Source organism: Malaclemys terrapin, chromosome 2 (assembly GCF_027887155.1).
Source record: "Malaclemys terrapin pileata isolate rMalTer1 chromosome 2, rMalTer1.hap1, whole genome shotgun sequence".
Lineage (NCBI taxonomy): Eukaryota > Metazoa > Chordata > Testudines > Emydidae > Malaclemys > Malaclemys terrapin.
In genome coordinates, this window is record NC_071506.1 from 268,379,511 (window position 1) to 268,401,621 (window position 22,111).

General features: G+C 39.4%; 1 protein-coding gene across 2 annotated transcripts in view; it reads right to left on the reverse strand.

Annotated features, from left to right (window-relative positions):
• Positions 1–1,920: 1,920 nt before the first annotated feature.
• RBM33 (RNA binding motif protein 33) overlaps positions 1,921–22,111 on the reverse strand; it is a 155,578-nt gene continuing 135,387 nt past the window's right edge. For both annotated transcript variants that reach the window (XM_054021129.1, XM_054021127.1), the window contains exons 18-19: positions 4,414–4,502; positions 1,921–4,213 (exon numbers count right to left, since the gene is read on the reverse strand). In XM_054021129.1, the coding sequence (XP_053877104.1) occupies positions 4,165–4,213; positions 4,414–4,502 (138 nt within the window). In that variant the 3' untranslated portion in view covers positions 1,921–4,164. The remainder of the gene's footprint in view (positions 4,214–4,413; positions 4,503–22,111) is intronic.

The window sequence follows — 22,111 nt, forward strand, 5'->3', positions numbered from 1 at the left end:
TCATAATCTTTTGTCCAGTTACACTGGAGATGAATCAGTCATTCTTGGCCCACATCAGCCTGCTAAATTAAAAAAATCGGTCACTATAATTTATAAAACATTTTGTAGCAATTCCTGTATTTATGAAGATTCTATAGGTCTGCACTTCTGCCTCTCCCTATCGATAGGATTTTAACCAAGCTCCTCAATTCTGTTTAATGGTTTCTTTTCATCATACACAACGTGCCACCCTGCTCTCGGAGATTGTGAAAAGAATAAAATGTTAACATGACCAACTTGAATTACGTGTTGAACAACAAAAACTAAAATAACCCCAAGCTCCCAATCTTTGAGAACAATATCTTTAGACCGACCTCTTTGTACTTATACAACATAAAGAACCCTTCCAAAAACCCAAACCTTGGTCCGACATGAGAATGTGAAGATCTAGTGTAATGTATAATCCGTTTAACCTTTAAGGACAAAGGCCTCTTAAAGAAATTAAGACCATTCTTCTATAATTTCACACATAATATGGCCAGATCAATCTAGTAGCCAAGATGTGATGATAGAGTAAAATGAACTTAGAAGTGCCACAAGACCAAAACAAGATAACTGAAAAAGAAAAAAAATATATATTTGGCTCCACATAATCACCTACGATATTTACCTTTTAAAATAGCATTACTAAATTTAAGTTTCTCTGAAACTTGTGAACAAATAATACACAGATCAGGATATATGTATTGACTTACTAGCATCTTTATAAAAAATTGAAGAGATACACAAACACACATCAACATTTATGGAACTATGTCCATTAAACTTAGATAAGACAACACAAAAAAACTAACAAGTAGCTAAGATGTGGTTGAATTGTAAGCACTCTGAGTAACATCTTTTAATTTTAAAAGTTCCATATTTACATTGTATATTAAATGCAATTTTTGCATTCTGCATCTTATTTTAAATGCATGATAAAGAAAGAACAAGATAATGGTTGCAACAGATCTTCCAAGAAAATTAACTTAAGATGGCCAGATTTAAAGAAGTGCTGTAAGAGAACATGGAAATAACAGTTTTCTAATTTTACCTCTACTTCCTTTGCTTTTGTGGGAGGAGCCACAACAAATGGAACCAAACTGTGATGCTATGGTTCAAATCGGTCATTGCCAGTAAATCCAGTTTTAAGTTAGGAGTTTATTACTGAAGATATGTTTTATTGAAACATTTTTAATGCATGCCTAAACCTAATGGTTGTTGTTACTACTGTACTTTTTTGAAGATCATCCTGTTAAAAAGAGTTGTAATATACAGGACGTATGTATGTACATAATCGTATCCATATAGACATACATACATACAGAACATACTCACAGTTCCCATATGATACCCAGCTACTGTGATAAGCAGCTATAGTCACTATCGAATATGTCTGCACTCTATCTATGCACAAGCAGTAATCTAAAGTAAAAGTCTATAAAGAGGGATGTATACAATTATTAAACAATGCTTACATCGCTCCAATCTATTTGGTAAGTTTAAGGATACATTGCTCATATCTTTGTTTTCAATGCCACAGGATGGTTATGTGGGGAAAAGTTTAAAAAACCCTGACTAAAAATTCTTAATCCTGTAGTTGCAAAATGTTGCTCTCCTAGGGACTGATTCAAAACCCACTGAAGTCAGTATGAGACTTTCTACTGACTTCTTCAGGTTTTGGATAGGGCCCCTATTCTTTAGGCCTCAAAAAAGCTCATATTCCAACATCATCATCTGCTTCTACAAGAACAGCTGATCAGCTGCAGACTTGCTCACTGCTGGACTCCCCCTACTGAGCTATTTGTAGTCACATCCGGCCCATACTTCCATGGGCACTGCTGGACTACCCCTACTGAGCTATTTGTAGTCACATCCGGCCCATACTTCCATGGGCACTGCTGGACTACCCCTACTGAGCTATTTGTAGTCACATCCGGCCCATACTTCCATGGGCAGACACTCGGATCCATTTATTTTCTGGATGTTTTTCCAATCTTCCCCCCCACAGAGAAGCTGTTCCTTAACAGTGGGTACATCACCACCTTTAATGGCCCATCTAAGATGTAAAATTCCTTTTTAACAATACAAAATACAATATTTGTGGGGTTTAGTAATGGTGGACGTGAGGAGGGAAGAGTACTAGTGAGAACCAACCACCATGGAAGTCAGGTGTCATGCAAGCCTTCACATACAGCCCCACTAACTAATTTCTACCTGTGACACATCTGCTACTCCCAGTCTTGGATCTGTCCTGAGCAGAGAACATCAACTGTGCTGCACTGTGCCAAATGTTAGGATTTAGAGATATGCAAATGTGAGAAAACCCACTTTCATATGTGAATATTCTAATGATCTTACTGTGATCTGCTAAGATACACGCTTTGCTAAGATGCAAATGGCTTTAGAAACCACTATTCCTTAAACATTTTCATTTTCCCATTGTAATAATGTTAATACACTACATTATTCTCCTATTATTTCAGTGGAAAAAGAAAGCAGTTTTACCCAGGAGACTTTAGACACTATTTATTTAATTTTTAGTAACTTCTACTTTATTGGAAATCAGTACAAAAAACTCTGCTGTGAGAAAGCCGATTAGAAAGCCTATGTGAACTCTGTCACCACTAAATCTTACATACAAGCTAAGGTTTACTGCAACGAATTTGCTTCAAACTGTCATTCTTCCATATTCTGGCACTTGTTTAGACCCCATTCACAAGCTCCTGCAGATTCACTACATCATGTTAGTGTTTTTTCTGTTTCTGTTACTTGAGTATCCTCAAAGACTATGAAGTTTCCGTAGGTGCCCACTTCAAAATGTACGTCAGCACTCAAAAGTATATCCTAAAAATAAAGAATGAAGGAAAACCCCACCAAATAAAAACTAAGAAAATGTTTCATAAAACCTGCAATCGGATGTAAACAATGGCATTTTGCTAAATTTGTCCAAAAGTAACTGAAAATGTGTTCCTTTGGAAATGCCATCCAGATGGTTCTAACCCAAAGGAAGTATAATGGATTTTACCAACTATAAAATGCAATCTCCTTTAATATTTGTACATAATTTTTAGAACTGCCAATTTCACCCGCAGCGTAACAACATCCTCATAATCCCATCTTTGTGGGGAACACCATGTCTCAATTCTAATGCCTTTACTATGATTTTTTTTTTAAATGGTTTAGCATTAGTCACAAACTAAATTTCAAGGAAAAATACTAATTGACAAAGATTAAGAGGAAGCATACTCTGCAATAGTGGCACAAAAATGCTATTGGGAATGTACCACTTTCTCTGTGTCACCCTATTTTTAAAATGAGCTTAAGTATTTCACTTTTTCCTCGTATCTTGCAATCCCATTTAAAAAACAATCTAAACTGTAATAAATTACTACTTGGAGTAAACTACCCCATTATGCTACTGAAAAGTGAAGATCGAGATCCTTCGTTTTAAACTATGGGGGAAAATGTAGCAATGTTATTCCTACAGCGTGTTTTCATTTCACAAAACGAGGGGGGAGGGAGTAAAGAGGGAACGTGTCAGACTAGAAGATGCAAAAACCGATCTAACATATTTACAAAAACAGAAACTACAGCCTTCCAGTGTCACCTCCAAAGCCTTTCAGAATATCATCATCAATCAAGTAGGCCACGTCTTAATCTATATAAGAATGCACCTTCTATCTTCTCAGAGGAACAACATACATGTGTTTTGTTTAGAGAAGTGAGTTCTCATTTAAATACCCTGCACTGAAGATAAGAGCAACCATTATCAAATATTCTTTGCTATGAAGAAACTTTTTTAAATTTTTCAATGTAAGTGTTCTTTTTCTCAACTCAAGTCACTGTGATCACACAGTACGATCTTGAAGAACAATGTCTACATGCATTGTAAGCACTTTGAAAAAAAATCTGTAGTTCCATGGGGTTACAACCGAATGTGAAGAAATTGAACACAAAACTCCACTTTGCTAGATCCTCTTAAGTTCAGCTTATCTTGAGGAAATCTTGTTACTTTCTGTAGTTCTACAGAGCAGTTAAAGAAAGACTGTAAACTGAAAAGACTTCAGATCCTGATGGTTTCGCCTTCGTATCTTCTCCCTATGTAGCTCCACAGTATGCTTCTATTAGCGTTATCAGCTATGCTCACTCAACTATCAAAGCCACGTTAATGTGGGATAGATCTATCATATGCCTGTAAAATGTTAAAGAAATAGTTAGTATATTCGGCACACAAACTTATACTACTATGTGTATGGAGAGTAGAAAACAAGGTTTTATTGAAGGTCAGTAGTAAAATATATGTTTGAATATGAAACTGTCATAGACCACCATGATTTCAGCTTTTAAAGAGGGCAGAAAAACTAAAGAATGAATCAATGGCTAAATATTTACCTGTGGAATTTCTGTTGAAATGCTAATGCATGTGCTGGTTCCTTAAATTTCGCTATGGCTTTCCGTTGCTGAGGAAGCATCTGTAAACTCTATGGAAGACAAAAAACACAGTTTTCTCAGATATGATCAATTTCTACAAAAAATTTCATTATCTTTGTTTCAGAGACATTGCAAAACTGGTCATTTTTCTGTTACCAGAAATGCTTTTTGGCCTGTAAAAGGGAATTAGACTGTAAATAGAATTATTTAGATAGCTGAGATGTGAAACTGGAGTTCCCTGCTGTTCTATATGGAGAGTTTTCAGTCAGAATTCAAGTTGGAAACGCACTGGAGCTTTCCAAGAGAAGAGGTTAAGAGTCCAAACTAACAATTGTACAGATGGGGAAACCGAGGCAGCGATGCCTAAGTATCTTGTTGAAGTTTAGGGCCTAATCCTTCAATCTGATCCATGTGGATGGACCACAGCATCTGCAAAGAGCCCCACTAACTTCATTGGGAGTATCCACATGGGCCCAGGTGCGGGGGTCTAGCCACGGGGATCAGATTGAAAGATCAGGGATACACACAAGACAGACAGTGACAGAACCAGATACAAAATCCAGATCTCCTGACATCAAGCCATATGCTGTAACCACGAGGCCACATTCCATCTGTATTTTCATAAAAATATATAGGACTGGCTTTTGATAGACATTAGGGGAAATTTACAGAATGTACTGAAATACAATAGTTACAGTGCTTTGGTAACTCCTGATTGCCAGCTAAGATCAGAAACTAAAGTTACAAACTAGCATTTTAATTATTATAATGGCAAACTTTTCACATATAATGCAACTGGAAGAAATCTGAGAAATGTAAAAAAATATATTTACACATGATGTGCATAATAAGCAGCTACTGATACATAAACATAAATGTTCAGCATGACTGGAGACTGACCTAAAAGAAGATCTGCCCCACATCCCTTTCTCCAAAGACCAATATACAACCTATGAAGTCCAGAGTTATGTTCAAGTTGGGAGAGGGAAAATTTAATTGAAGAGACTGTATATAAGGCACCCTTCAACTTTCATGGGAATTGATAAAACTATAATTAAAAGTATTAATCCCAATTTGCAGCACACTACTAAAGATGTTTCTGGAAATTATTTTTTCAAACTAATGGTAAGTCTACACTGCAATATAAGCCCAAAGCTCAAACTCTGGCTCAAAGCCTGGCACTCCACCCCCCTTCCATCTACACACAAATTGCACTAACCCAGGGCTCGGACCCAGAGTCCCAGGACTCCATGGGGGTGGAGGATCCGAGCCTGAGTCAAGCCGGGAGCCAGGGTTCAAGTCTTGTTGCTGTGCAGTGTAGATGCACCCCCACTGGACTTGTGTGCTGGAAGTCCGCCAAAAATATCCCATAACCCCACAGACAGCCTTTCTTTGTCCTCTGGACAGTCAGGTTTGATGGACAGTCGAGTCTTCCCACAATGCATCATGAACAGGTGCTAAAGTAGTCACATTTTGGGAGGGCGCTAGAAAGTCTCAGATATCCATAGCTGGACTCAGGTCTACATAATACAGTGTAGATACAAGAGCGCCAGGCTGTGACCCAGGACTCAACAATTCCTATCCTGGGGTTACAAATTAGTGTAGGCGCTCAAGCCCTAGCTTAATAAACCCAGGGTCTGCTAACTCAAGTTCTACTAACCCTGGGCTTACGCTGCAGTGTAGACACATCCCGACTCTAAAGTATTCCAGCCATAAAGGCTGGAATATCATCTTACACAACAAAATTTCAAGACATGCACAATCTAAAACAGAATCAACATGTGATCTTACTACTGTAACAATTGTTCTTCCTCACACTGTTCCTGCGACTGTCACAGTATCACTACATCATGTCTAAGGGCAGGTCTACTCTGCAAAAAAAAGGTGTATTCTTAACTCAGGTTAGGTAACGCATATTAGTGAACTCAGGTTCAATTTAGGGTTGCCACCCATCCGGCCTTTACCCGGACAGTTGGGTTTTTGGCTTCTGTGTCCAGGTGCCATTTAGGGTTGCCAGATTCCTGGTTTTCAACTGGAAAATCCAGTCAAAAAGGGGAACAAGCAACCCAAAATAGCACACGAACCAAAAGTCCGGTTACCGGGGGAGGTGCTGGGTCATTACCCTATACCAGTCCCTGCTCAGCCAGAGCTGCCTCCTACCTGCAGGTAGGCTACTTGAGACGATCCAGCAAGCAACAGAGGACGGGGAAGAGGAGCGAGCAATGGGGGCGGGGCCTTGGGGGTAAGAGGTGGGGCAAGGGCAGGGCCTCGGCTGTCCAGTTACCAGCAGTTAGAATGGTTAAAACAGGAATGAAGACACAGCAACTTGGCTTTTAACTCTGGTTAGCTGGTTGAGTTCTCCCCCCAGACTCACCTATAGGTTTTAATTCGAGCTGCTCACCTGAGTTGCCATGTCTTCTCTTCTATTTTAAGAAGAGTTTGGTGATGCAGGTTAGTAACCTGAGTTCAGAACACACTTTTTCTAGGGTGTGGGCAATGTAAACATACCCTTAGATTGTATAGCAGGCTGTCTGGAGCAGGGATTTTACCTTTTGGGGTTTTTGTAAATCACTTATCACCTATTTTTTGTATTACAAAGAAGCAACAAGGAAAAGACCGTAGACCCTTTTTTTGTGCATTTTATTCCATCTGTTGTGCTTCGCAATTCTGTGATTGCAGAATTACTACCTGACTGCACACTCCAATCCCCATTGCTGAATGGAGCATCTCTAAAAAATGGGGCTAGATCTCTTCTACAGCAACCCACTACTCTCCTTAGAATGAGGAGACAAAATCAAACACATGTAGCCAGCATGGCTCTGAATGGCTGCTTCCTCACTTGATCTCAAGTAAATGCTGCCTGTGCTCTTGTGTGGTAGCTGCAAGAGGCTCTCCATTTATCTCCGCTGCTTAAGGACTCCTCTGGCCAGTGCCATGTAATGGGTACTTGCACAGTAACTTTTTTCCTTTGCTTCAAATTAAAGGAGCATTATCAAAGTTTCAGGGGCAATATCCAGATTTGTCACTGTGGGGGACGTAAGATGTTTTGCTCTTTTACAAAATAGAAGTTAAAAAATATTTATTTAAATAGCCTTCAACACCCCGATTTTTCCAAAATATTTGAAAGCAGGGAGCAAGCAGCATCATTTTTGGGAGTTTCTAGACAAAATTACTGCTTTTTTTGGTCACTGTTTGTTACCAGCTAAAAAAAGCTATAACTTTACAGCAAGTGGGGGCAGTGTATTCTGCCTTGAATACATTCATTCTTTAAATTCTTCATATTTCTTAACTTAGCAGGGGATATCATAGTTTTATGCTAGATAGTTTAGTGTGGTCTTTGCGATTTCTCTCAGTGAAGAACTGCAAGGCAGTAGAATGATGTGTCCCCATTTTAACTGGTTGCCAAATACATTAAGCTTTTTTGTTTTCTATCAATTTTAATCCTGCAAAATGGATCCTAGACTACTATTTTACCATCTAAGGCAAAGAAGCTGGCATTAAAGCATCAATGGCCCCATTGTAGAGGTAAGGTGTGCAAACAAGGAAGGACAAAAAATGAGCAATTTAAGCATGAAAGAAGTGTACCTTGGAATGTGCATTTGTGCTAAAAGTGAAACCAATAAAAAAACAATGATTAGCATAGGCATATATGTTAACATGACTCCTGGAGCACACAAAAAGGGAAATGGTCAAAAGTGAGGGGTGACTGTGACAATCATTGCATACTGACTCTCCCTGACCTTGGGTAACAACTATTCTATTTTCACGAATAACTTAATTTCACTGTAAGGCAGGAATAAGTCAGGTGTGTAATGGAACACATGTTATACCAGGAGAACCCAGGTAGGTTTGCTTAACAGACAACTTCCTCAGAATGGCAAGCATATCCTATCCATCACCATTTGTGATGTCCCATAAAGAATAAGGGAAGAAAAATAATAATTGAAGACACCTGACCCAAAAATTCCATTACTAGGTGGCAATCCCAAGGAAAGAAAAAAATCGATCAGCTAAAGTAATCCTTACATTATCAACATAGGATTCAACCATGAACATAACTGTGGCAACAGCCCTAAACGCCTACATTTTAGAGGAGGGACCACGACACTGCTTCTAATATGCCATTTATTCCACCTGTGTCCCAGAATTTGAGTGTAAACTTGTATGAATATTTCCACTGAGGGTTTTGGGGGTTTTCCTTCATAGGATATGCATGAAGCATAAATGTCTGAAGTTCACCGAGTGTTTAGGGCATGTTTAGAGACGCATTTTGATTACAACAGAAAACTACACTGGCACCAGTGAGGTAAGGCTCTTACTTTAATTTTTTCTTTTAAGATGTAGGTAACCTACTTATGGAACATTAATAGGAAAATAATTGTACTCTTCTTTCAGTGAGACATTTCCATGAACACAGAAAAACATTCAATTTAACAGGAAAGTATTCACGTTTCTACATACAATGTATGTATATACTACAAACATGAAACTTTCTTCACAAGGATATGATGTTCCCATCATACACTACAGCATTTTCTATTCATATTGTATATTATACACAATCTTTAAAAACACCAGTTTTTCAGTTGTTACATACTAAAATTAAATCGCAAACATGACATTAATGTGACTGACATTTTCTACTGTTTGATTATGGGAAAGCATGAAATAAAGTTTTGTACCAAAAAATAGGGAAAATAACTTGATTGCAGGGGCTAGACAGGCTCTTCAGGTTGGACAGTCGTTTAAAAAATAGCAACAGGCATGATGATTTCAACATGTTTCTTCTGCCCGTACAGGATATAAAATAACTATATGCAGTAACAAGAGTGCAGGTGTGTAAATTAAATGGTTTTTGAGAAGATCTGCAAATGGATCACATTTGCTACATTAGACAAACTTTCCCCCCCTAAATTAGAAAGATTACAGTATATTTGTAATATAAAACTTCAGCACAAATTCTTCAAGCTAGTGGACGGCACTGAGAACCCCTCCTCCCCAAAACTAAAAACTGTTACTAAGAAATCTCGATGGGCCTGATTCTCATTTACATTAAGACCATGCTAGCAGTGTAAATTATGCTCACTTTAGGGCCCCTTTAATTACCACAGCAATGTGAAAGGGCCATAGTATAAATGAGAATCAGACCCAATGAGAAATACTTGAGATTTCATTCATTTTCCTGTTCCCTCCCCCCTTTAACCTGTGACTTCCCACTCTCTTGCCCTTTATTGCCGTTTTCTTTTTCAATTTTCTCTGTGGTCTCCCCTCATTTTCTCTTCCTTTCAGTCTTTTCCAACAGAATGAGGCCATTCAGTCAGCACCACATTCCTGAACAATAGCTATTTCACAATAGTACCAATATTATGAAACTGACACTGTTCCTTATAGTTTCTCACTGCTGCTGGTGCCTCCTGGAATGAGGAAGAGCATAGTATGGTACAAGCACAGGTATTACTACTGGGAGGCACCCATCTATTGGAAATGAGGAGTCAAAGATTAAAGCCTGCCCCTCTGGAGACAAGATGTGGGTCGATAGTCCTTATCTGTATGGCCTTGCGAGGGAGATATGCTACATGTCCAGTGGTTTGAGCATTGGCCTGCTAAACCCAGGGTTGTGAGTTCAATCCTTGAGGGGGCCACTTAGGGATATGGGGCAAAATCAGTACTTGGGCCTGCTAGTGAAGGCAGGGGGATGGACTCGATCACCTTTTGGGATCCCTTCCAGTTCTATGAGATAGGTATATTATGTCTTGGAGCTTTACTGAAATTTACTGCATGGCTTTAAATATTAAAATTTAAGTGAAAAGGACATACTGCCATATATACAAGGTGTTCATTGACAAAGAACCCCTAAAATTTCACCCTGGATGTGAAGGTTGGGGCAAAGAAGCTTTATTCCCTTCAAAGAAATGCTGAGAAAAATGTGTTAGTTATAACTCCTGTATTTGGCACAAACTTATTTGCTTAGTCATGTGGTACACTATCACTGACAAAAGACTTTCTGTAGTGTTTTTTGCCTCCATAATTGTCTCATGCTAATTTCAATCACAGAATTTGAGTAACGTGAATAATTATGTTTGTCAGTAGTCCAGAGTATTTGGAGTACATTATCCAGTCAGTATTCAGCCAAAATTCACTAGCTACATTCTAGCATAGGAATGAAAAAATTAATACAAATCCACAGTTGTGAGGCTCCTGTAGTAATCTCATGCTACATTTATCAAGCATACGGATGTCACTATTATAGCAAACAAAGGCAAATATTTGCCATTTTATTACCAGGATTCAGAGTCTATTAAGTGGCAGACAAATATCCACATTAATTGTGATAGTTGTGGTTTATGGAGAAACACACCTGCTGCAACTATTTCAAACTATTCTCTTTTTACTTATACAAGGATACTATCAACACTGATGGAGCTGAAAACTGACGTAACATTATTGAACGTTTTATTTAAACATAACTCCCAAGTGACCAGCACTGAGTCTGAAAGGCAAAGAAAAGTCTGCTAACTGGGCCTATCACCCAGTACTTTGGCACCCTCTGATTCCTTCAGAGCATTCATTGCCCTTCCCCTAATTGGCCCTTCATTGCCGGTGTTGCTCATACCAAAGGCATCATGGGGCACCAATCAGAATTCCAAGGCAAGAGGAACAGAGAATGAAGGAGTCGTAAGCGGAGAAAGAAAACAAGAAAAGACTGCATTTCCACATTACTCTTCCCCACTTTCCTGTCAGCCTGGTGTCTGCATGACGCAGGATGAGCATTTCACATGCCTAGGTTGAGAGAGTCCAACTACACACACTAATCTGTATCATTTTTACAGATAGAGTACATACATCCCACTGCTGCAGCACATAATGTACATGAATAGGTAAGTCTGATTTGCTACATACCCCTCTGGGAGCTGACAGAGGCATGCTGCACTGGTCTAGAAAGGGGAAGGATGTTGGATTCGTCATGCACATCAAGCATTTTAAAAAGAGATACTGTACTTCCATGTAGGGAATCCCAGCCTAGCATTCCTGACCCTTTGGGGTGCCAAGTTCTGTTCCCTCCTCGGGGGGCTGCTGTTCCAACTGTCCCTGACCTTAGGTTCCTTCTCTTCCTCTACACTAAGTGGTGCATACAGCGCTGTTCCTTGTGCTCTGTGGTGAGGGCAGCACTGGGTAGTAGTAGAAACAGAGATGATAAAGGTGAGAGGGAACATACTGTAGGAATGCCTTTCCAAGCATGGGAAGACTGAGTGGGGGAATGAGAATGGGAAACATTAGGGAGGACAGCACACCGGTAGGGGTGGGGGTTGGGGGTGAGGAGAAGGGAGAAGAGTCCTGATGAAAATAAAAGAAAAGAGAAGATAACAGTGATAAAGACAGGGAGTTGAACTAAGGAGAGAGAAAGGAAAGAAGGCGACAACAGCAAGAGTTGAAGAAAATGGGCAGAAGGAATGGAAAAACTGGAGAGAAACTGGGGAAAAATGGAAAGCAACCTGCAGAAAAATACATATGAAGGAAAATGAGACAGGGAAGAATCACAACAAAAACCCATGAGAGTGAGAAGATGGGCAAAGAACAGGTAGCAACAGTCTCAGGGTAAGACATGGGCAATCCAGGGGGTCAGGTGCGGATACTCTATGCCATATGAGGGCTACAACTAAGAAAGGTTGGGAAGTTATTACTTTAAGGATTTCCAGCCACCTAACAAGATCTTCAATATGTCAAAATTTTGGAGGCTGGTCAGTGTTAAACTTAGAAACATTGGCAGGGTAAGTTTAATATTACATTTCCACTGTAAACAGCAAGTCTTAATGTTTTATTGTTAAAGTTACAGTGTTCTTTACAAAGAGATCACATTACATGCAAAGTTTCATGTGGACTTTCCCTTTTCTTTGGGATTTTGAATTACGTTAGCTAAAATTTTACATAAGGGGAAAAAATTGCATTCTCTTGTCCTGCTTAATTAATTAAAGTAATTTATTCCATTACTCCAAGTCAAAGTTGAGCAGTTTAACTACGTAATACAATTCTGATCTTTAAATTGCTGTTGAAAGTAATCGTATGCACATTGACACTTATTCTATTCTTTGTGTTTGCAAGAAGTTGTTTACCTTGCTGAAAAATAGTAATTTAAAAAATGTACTTGTGTATATTTCCAAGTAATTCTTAAAAATAATTTTGAACATGTAAAGGAAAGCTGAACCTTAAAATGATAATAAAAGTATCTTAAATATTTATGCTACAGAAATTCTGTGCCTGCCAAAAAAATCTTTATATTTTTAGAATATAACTTTTTTTTTTTTTTTTTTTTTTTTTTTTTTTTAAAGTTTCCTGTTTCAGCAATCCACTGGAAAAAAAAATATATAGATTACCGGAAATTAGCACCTTCATATTTGCAAAGTAAGTAAAAACTGGGGTGCTGTAATTTGGATCATATCCCTAATAGGAAAGCTAAGAGACTTTTGTAAGGAGTACAGAACAAATGGAACACTAAGTTTTAAACATTTAGGAGCAGAATATTTTCATTGGAGCAGTCCCATGGGTGTATTGGAAAACAATATCCCAAATAGCTCCCCCATGTTCTTTCCCAAAAATATGATTTAGCAAACCTACTCAGCAACAGCTTGGCGAGTTTGTATTGTATTGTTTTGCTAAAGTCTACCACAACATTAAAAATACATTCCTAAGTCATTGCAATTTAGTAGTTTGCAAGCTCTTCAGTACAGAGGGCACTTTTTCAAAACCTATACGCTTAGTACTTATATAGTTACCATTTTTCAAGAACTCTTTACAAGGTTGGTAAGTACCATCACCCCATTTTACAGATGAAGAAACAATAATAGAAATCAAGTACCACACAACATCTGCTGAGGAGTTTGCAAATGAGCTCAGTTCTCCTATACCGTATCCACTGGACTGGGTGAGGAGCTGCAAAAGATTCTGCTTCTGACTTCATCCTTAGTGGAGTCTGTACTATTATGATTTATAAATAAAATAAAATTAATGGCGATATCCTATCTCCTAGAACTGGAAGGGACCTTGAAAGGTTATCGAGTCCAGCCCCCTGCCTTCACTAGCAGGCCCAAGTACTGATTTTTGCCCCATATCCCTAAGTGGCCCCCTCAAGGATTGAGCTCACAACCCTGGGTTTAGCAGGCCAATGCTCAAACCACTGAGCTATCTCTCTCCCCTTTTTATAGAACAGTATCTAATATACATTTACTTTCTCAACACCATCTTATTATTCAGACTAGAGAAACACTTTTGAAATATTTATTGAATTTGTCACTTGTTCTTGCATACTCAATAACAGAGTGCTTAGGTGTAACTAAAGCAAGCAGCAGCAAACATTTGAAAAACAGAGGTTGATGAAGTAATTAGTATAATCAAATCAAGAGAAGCAAATCCTGTTCCTGTGTCGCTTGCCACAGAATGTGGCAGTTTAACAAGAGAAAAATCCGTTTAACTTCACTGAAGGGATGAAATACTTAAGAGTACGATCAGCCAGTGTAAGTGAAAAAGAAACACAGGGATATGTCCCATCAGCTGCACTCCGCAAGTCCTCCTCTGTCATTTGCTGCTCTCTCCCTTTGCCTGAACAATCTTCAGCCCTTTTGCTAATAACTGATCCTCACAACAATGTTAGGTGTTTCTCTTTCAACTACTGCAGGACATTCTCCCATTGCTTTAGGCTCCAGCCTCCTGTCACAGTCAATTGAAGGGAGGAAAAAAGAAGAAGCTGTATTTAGCTACAGAACAATTTTTCACAATAACTACTGATGTATCATTCCACAAACCTACTTGAGATGCACAAAGCCAAAAACTGGTTAACCAGTGAGTTTACAGCCCATCTCCCTTTAACAGTGACATTATTCTGAGCAAGTTGCCTCCATAATTAAAACAATAGGGTAATAAAAGGAGACTGACTAAAGAGAGCCATCTTGATAAAGGGTACATTAATTCACCAGGGAAATCTATATGTTAGCAAATAGAATTAGAAAGCATTAAAAAATAATCTTACGGCATGTATTTACCTGTACTTAATGTGAGATTGTAAATTTTGTTGACAAAAGGGTTTGGCTATTATACACCTCTACCCCGATATAACGCGACCCAATATAACACGAATTCAGATATAACGCAGTAAAGCAGTGCTCCGGGGGTGGGTGTGCACTCCGGTGGATCAAAGCAAGCTCGATATAATGCGATTTCACCTATAACGCGGTAAGATTTTTGGCTCCCGAGGACAGCGTTATATTGAGGTACAGGTGCATCATCGCTTGTCAATGATTCTTCCATTGTGGCGTGCATTTGCACAGAGAAACACAACCATTTAAAAAAAGTACTTCTAAATTACTTTCAGTTATACTACTTATTGGTGTGGACTGGAGGTCAAGGTGCCATTTTCCAGATAGAACTAGTATGGAAAAGCGATGCTCATTTCAGCTGCAAATATGCAATACTGTGGCAACGAAAATGAAAATATTTCCAATGAATTTCAGTGGAAATTGTATCTACTTACATCAGGTCTAAATTTACCTCCAAGTGCTTGATTTGTTCAGTTTCCTTAGGAAATATTTTGATTTGTATCTCCACAAACAATTACAGTTTCAATTATTGCAATTAGAACGTTTTTTCATGTTAGATCTACCTACAAAATATTACTTGTTCTCAAGGCAACTACATATTGTAACTGAAAACAATTAAAGACTTTACAAATGTAATTCCATTAGATAGAATATAGGTTTTATTGGCTAATTAACTTCATTATATCAAGATTGATTTGTGCTCATTTAGAACCAGGTCTCAATTTGTCCTTTTGAGTACTTTTTGAAGGGTTATTGTCAAGAGTACGTTACAAGGCTAAACAAAAACCTCTCAAGCTAAAATTATTTTCTTCCATTTTCTGTTATGTTACATTGTATATAAATACTGTACAGGACTATCTTGTGTAATACTGAAGATGAACTGGCAACATAAAATTAAAGACTGCAAAACAAAAGTGAAAGATCTAATTTCTTTTACTAACGAGGTTGGATCTTAAATAAAACATGTTCGTAAAGGGATCTTAATTCAAGCCGAACAGCTTGAACAAAAACTAACATTTGCTGCACTTAAACTAGCATTGTAGTGAAAATGATGCAAGCTTGTTTCAAACTGGTATTATTTAGTTTTTTTCTTTTTAACATTAGCTGAAAATCACTTAACATATAACATATAACATATAACTTGTAACAAACCCCGATGCCAACTCTGTCCACATATCTATTCAAGTGACATCATCATAGGACCTAATCACATCAGCCATACCATCAGGGGCTCGTTCACCTGCACATCTACCAATGTGATCTATGCCATCATGTGCCAGCAATGCCCCTCTGCCATGTACATTGGCCAAACCGGACAGTCTCTACGCAAAAGAATTAATGGACACAAATCTGACATCAGGAATCAAAATACTCAAAAACCAGTGGGAGAACACTTTAACCTGTCTGGTCATTCAGTGACAGACCTGCGGGTGGCTATATTACAACAGAAAAACTTCAAAAACAGACTCCAAAGAGAGACTGCAGAGCTAGAATTGATATGCAAACTAGACACAATTAACTCCGGTTTGAATAAGGACTGGGAATGGCTGAGCCATTACAAACGTTGACTATCTCCCCTTGTAAGTACTCTCACACTTCTTATCACACTGTCTGTACTCGGCTAGCTTGATTATCACTTCAAAAGTTTTTTTTTTTTTTTTTTTTTTTTTTTTTCTCTTAATTAATTGGCCTCTCAGAGTTAGTAAGACAACTCCCACCTGTTTATGCTCTCTGTATGTGTGTATATATATCTCCTCATTATATGTTCCATTCTATATGCATCCGAAGAAGTGGGCTGTAGTCCACGAAAGCTTATGCTCTAATAAATTTGTTAGTCTCTAAGGTGCCACAAGTACTCCTGTTCTTCACTTAACATATAGTTTAGCATCATATTAAGTTTGACACTTTCAATCTTACACTCAATATCTGGTTCATACAATACAGTTTAGGCTTATTTTGGATCAAAAAATAATTTTTCTAGTAAGGACAAAAATAAACTAGGCCACTAGTTTAAACTGTAAACTACTTGGCATATACAATACTATAGTTTTAAATAGCTACCCCAAGCCTCCTTACAGACAGAAAGCGTGTAGCATCTTAGCTTCAAATGTATTTTGTTTTGCCTTTTATTTAAAAAAAAAATTCATGTGTACTTATGTCACAGCCCAACAGATTTGTGGGGATTGTTCAATTCACCAATGAAAACTTGGTAAAAAAATCAGTTATGTTCTGGTTTTGGGGTAATATTTTTTCAGTTTATTTCTTCCTAAACTATGAACTTTCTGCTTAGGAAACTAAGGACTGATGGCACTGGCTACAGCAGCGGTCCCCAAACTTTTTCTGTTGCATCTTCCTGGGAGCCATGGTTGGGAGTGGGCTCAGGAACAGAGCCAGAGCTGTGGTCGGGAGCTGGGGCCAGGACCCGGAGCTGCAGTGGAGGCCGGGAGCCGGGGCGGCAGCTGTGGCTGCAGGCGGGGCTGGAATGGAGTTGGGAGCAGGGCTGGGTAGTGCTCCCTCCCTGCCCCCTGTTGAGGCTGGCCTGGGCCCTGCCATGCCCTCCTGAATGTTCGTCTGTGCTCCCCCAGGGGGGCACGCCCGACAGTTTGGGGACCACTGGGCTATAACCACACACAGTGCAGGTACATGTTGTCTGCATGCAATTTTGACAGTGCACTTTAGTGTTGACCTATTATTCTAGCCCTGAGTTAGAAAATCTTCTCAATCACTGATGAGTTGTATGAAACATAAATTAACGCCAACTAGGGAAACGGTTCCATTGAACTGACTTGAACTGCATTTCAGTTGAAGTCTCAATAGATGACATGTTACCATATTAATCAACTGCATTATCTTCCATATATTTAATGTTGGGTGATACACAAACTTAGGTTGGTCACGCTCCTACTGAAGCTAACAGTGATACTCTGAATAAAATGAAACTTTTGCACAAGAAAAATGCAGTACACCTCTACCTCGCTATAACGCTGTCCTCGTGGAGCCAAAAAATCTTACCGCGTTATAGGTGAAACTGCGTTATATTGAACTTGCTTTGATCCACCGGAGTGCACAGCCCCACCTCCCCGGAGCACTGCTTTACCGAGTTATATCCGAATTCGTGTTATATCGGGTCGTGTTATATCGAGGTAGAGGTGTATCAGGCCTTATGGTATTAAAAAAAATTATACTATGAAGTTTAGAATCCCATAATTTTGTAAAAGTTTGTTATCCTAAAACTTACTTTACCAGCTTCTGCTTTTTGGATTCCAAATGCAGGTGCTAGGAAAATACACATATAATTAATTAATCTGTATATCATAATTACATTGCTATAATATTCAATGTAATAGCCTTAGTTTTGTCTCCCTGCTAAAGACAGCTCTACACCAAAACTAACCATTACTAGTATATATAACTCCTTCTCATAAGAGTTTGTGTGTACATATATATGTATATGTGTGTATATACACACACACACATTCTAATAACCTCACAAGAAAGTTGTTATTTTCAGCATTCTCTGTACAAATTTATTTAGACTTCTGTCCAAACCACTATTAAAAACTCCTTCCTCCTTTTAACAATTATCTAGCTGACTCGTACAAAACTCCCTAGGAAGCATTTCAGAACTGTTAGTCCCACTCCCTCACCCGTGTACTTTCTTTCATGTAAAAAAAAAAAAAAAAAAAAAAATCCCTTACATTTTCAAGTGCTCACTTTGCTTCTTTTGTGTATCAGGGCTACCCAGTACTATCCATATGTTATACAGTGATGTATCTTGCACATATAAAGACAGTAGTTACTCATAATATGAAGTCTCAATGCCTATCTATGTTTCACTATAATACATCTATTTATAATCTACCATCTCCGCACAACCAATATCATATAGCTATCAAGTACAATTTAAAAACTTGTTGGTTTCTTTTCACACTACCCTACCAATCCTAGAAAGTAATTTTTCATAAAAACAGCTAGCTGGATTCCCCCTATGGCAGCTTGGTTCTGCAGCTCTGCCTCCTGTGTGGCTTAGGTACTGCTGCACTGAGCTACACAGGAAGTCCAGTCACTCTTCAGCAACCTCTAGTTTCAAGCAGTAGATTTCTTCTGACTTTAGGAGTTCAAAAGAAACAGATTCAAATTTCAAGGAACATACTCTTCATTTGGATAACTTGGCCTAATTGGATGGAGCAGCAGAGGATGAAGGCCCTCCTCTTGGATCCATCTCAGACGCAAAGGATTTGCTACTACAACAGATCCAGAGGAAATGGAGCAGGATCATTCAGAAAAAGTTAAGAAGGACCTACAATGGACCAACTCCTGGAAACACACACAGAATCACCCCCAAGGGGAATTAGAAGCACTTTCTAACTCTGATCATTTACCTCCCACCCATCTCCTCTCCTGAAAGTGAAGACACATCCCTGGCCTACAGATCAAGTGCCTTTAAAATTAGATCTATGAGAGATGGAGGAGATTAAGCTTGATACATCTGACTGAGGAGGGCTGGCCAGCCAATTGAGTTCAGTTGAGAGACTTTGCAGCTCTATAAACCCTTATCCATCCTTTCTCCTGAAGGGTGCAGAAGACAAAAGCTCTGAGCCCTGAAAATTCAGAAGAAGCTGTCTTTTTTCCAAAGCTGTATTATAAAAACAGTTGGAGGTGGAAGATGACACAGTCACAGATGTACCATAGGAAGCACTCGTGTATTATAATGGGGTGATAGCACTGTTATAGTTAAGATTGAGAAATGTATAAAGTTAAGAGATCACCATTGTTTGTTATAGATTAGCACTGCTCAACAATCTGAATTGCATCAACAGTTAAGCCTATGTGACTGATACTCTGTTGAAGAAAAATGAATTCAGGCTAACAGGGACTCAAAGTTATTCACCTGAAAGCCTGAACTATGTATGTTGATTTTTTTCAGCAGATTGTTCTTTTCCCTGTCTGTCCCATGGGATAAGAGAGACCCTAGGAACACTCAGCAGTAAAAAACCTGTTTCCAACTGAACTGGTTGGGAAACTGAGGAACAGGGAGGGGAGTTGGAGGTGATGGCTCCACTTGAAACCTGTCAATAAACCAGAGTGTAATGAAAAGTGGAGAACACACACACTTTGGAAAAAAAACCAAAAACCAGTTCCATTAATCCCAGGGAAGAGAGGCCATACATTTCAGACGGTGTTTTACCACTGTAGAAAATATAGCAGAAGCCTTCTGCCTCTAACCTCTCCAGGAACGAAAGTGGCTGGAGGGTGAATAGAAGCTGGAAGTCCTGTACAGACGAGGTTGCCAGCATACCATGCGAGATCTGCAGAAATGCTCACAGGTTAACAAAAACAACTTGTAACAGAGTATGACAGGGGAGGAGGCAGCATGACTGCCCTGTCCTGAGAGCAGCTCAGTGGCCAGCTGGCACCAAAGAATGATACTCTTCTACCCATCTTTCCCTCCCATCCTCTGCTCCCACAAACCTTCCCACTTTTCCTCTCCCACTTATCTTCCATTTCCTAGATAAGAACCAAACAAAAAGCTCAGATAAGACTCCATGTTTGCTATATAGAAGAAGCAAAGGGACTTAGGTGGCTATAGGACAGAGGTTAATACCAATCTTGACTGCCCATTCTTTTGCTTCCTTGGGTATGTCTACACTGCAAAAAAAGACCCATGGCAATGCATCTCTGAGCCTGGATCAACTGACTCAGACTCAAGGGGCTCACACTACAGGGCTAAAAATAGCATTGTAGGTGTTGGGTCAAAGAACCCGAGTTCCAGCCCAAGTCCAAACTTCTACACTGATATTTTTAGCCCCCTAGCATGAGCCCGAGTCAGATAATCCAGACTCTCAGACTTGCTGCCATAGGTGGGAGTTGTTGGTTTTTTGTTAGCAGAGTAAACGTACCTCGTGTACTGATGGGTAGAACTGGGTGTACAGAATTCTTGTGCAAAAGAAAAGTACAAATAACCAGTACTTTAAAATCACTGGTGCTTTGATAACTCATTTTATCATCACCTTTATTTTACAATGTATTATTTTAGTGAGCAAATTTAGGAAAAACATCATTTTCCAAGAAAATCACCGAGAAACACTGCCAGGGCCTAAGGAATGCTCATGTTTAGCGTCAACTCAGACAGTAGGGCTGGAAAAGACAACAAGGGCCATCCAATCTGATCCCTGGCATTTTAAAGGGACTATTCTCTACATCAACATTTCTTTAACAGTGGCCGTGTGCACTATTGGTCTACAGAGTGATTGCTGGTTACACTGGCTTCTCCTGCCTTAAAATTACATTTACAAGTTTCCAGGCTCACAGCTGATCCCAAGGCACGTGTAAAAAGCAGCTAGTAAGGAGGGATCAGCAAAACTAGCAGTCTCCACTAGGGGCCACTGAACCAGAATGGGGAAGCCTGGTGACTAGATGCAAAAGATCTGTCAATGGGGACACAGCTAAGAGTCACTGGTCAGACCAGAGCTTCCTATATGAGGTACTTGAACAAGGAGGGAGAAGAGAAGAGACAATGGAGGGTGGGAACAGGAGACTAGTCAGATAGTGGAGGAAACGGAAGCACAGATAGGAGGCGTTCAGCTAATTCACTGATGGGAGCCATATATAGACAAAGAAAGTGAAGTAAAAAGGAGAGATTTTGGTAAAAAGGAAATGGATTTTAATATTAACTGTACATGTACCAGTTCACCAGTGACTGCAGATCTTGTTGAGTCGGTGTGGCTTTGTGAATGGGGCAGATTAGGAGAGGTGGCAGCCCAAGAGAGAAAAGCTTGCAGGAAATGATCCACACTAGAATAAAGCACGAACTTCCACGCTGGTGTGTGATCTAACCTGTTCTCCAATAAGTGAAGCGATAGCACAGCAGGAACATTTTAAAAGGATCAGATTCTATTTTCGTTTCTCCCTCAGCTTAGGTCACATAACTCAGCCTTCTTTTATTGTTCCACCACTTCCTGATGCCTGCACTTCATTTCTGAGAGTGACAAGCAGCACGGATTCTGGTCCAGGATACATTTGCCTTTTCTTCTCCTATTGTGTCTGACCTCTTTCCTTTCTGCTACCCTTTCCCTTTGCCACTCTCTCTCTCTTTTCATGCTACCCCCTCGACACTGTCACTGCTTCAATATCTCTGTGTACTACATAGGATTTTCAGTCTATTGCTAGCAACAGATTCTAGAAGCAAAACTGCAGCTGCTTAAAAAAAAAGTTGGGATGGAAAAAAAGCATGACCCCCAAACCAACTAGTGTCTCTGTCTCAGACACACACAGGGAATTCCTGACTCAGGAAAGCTTGGTTCAAAACTTCAGACTCCAGATGATGCCCCTGGTGGGTCAGCCTTCTCCTCCAGCTCCAGGGAAGAGGATGGGGAGGCTATGGCAGGGGTGACCATCTCTGCTCCCAGAGTGCGCTAATGGAGACAGTAAAAATTCTCAGTTGTGACAGCATACAAGGTTGTCACAGCCTAGAGGAACAAATGGGTCACCAGACTTGTGTGCAATGTCACACTCTAAAATGAACCTTGTTGATACTATAAGAACCCCATGGGCTGGGATTATTCATCTAT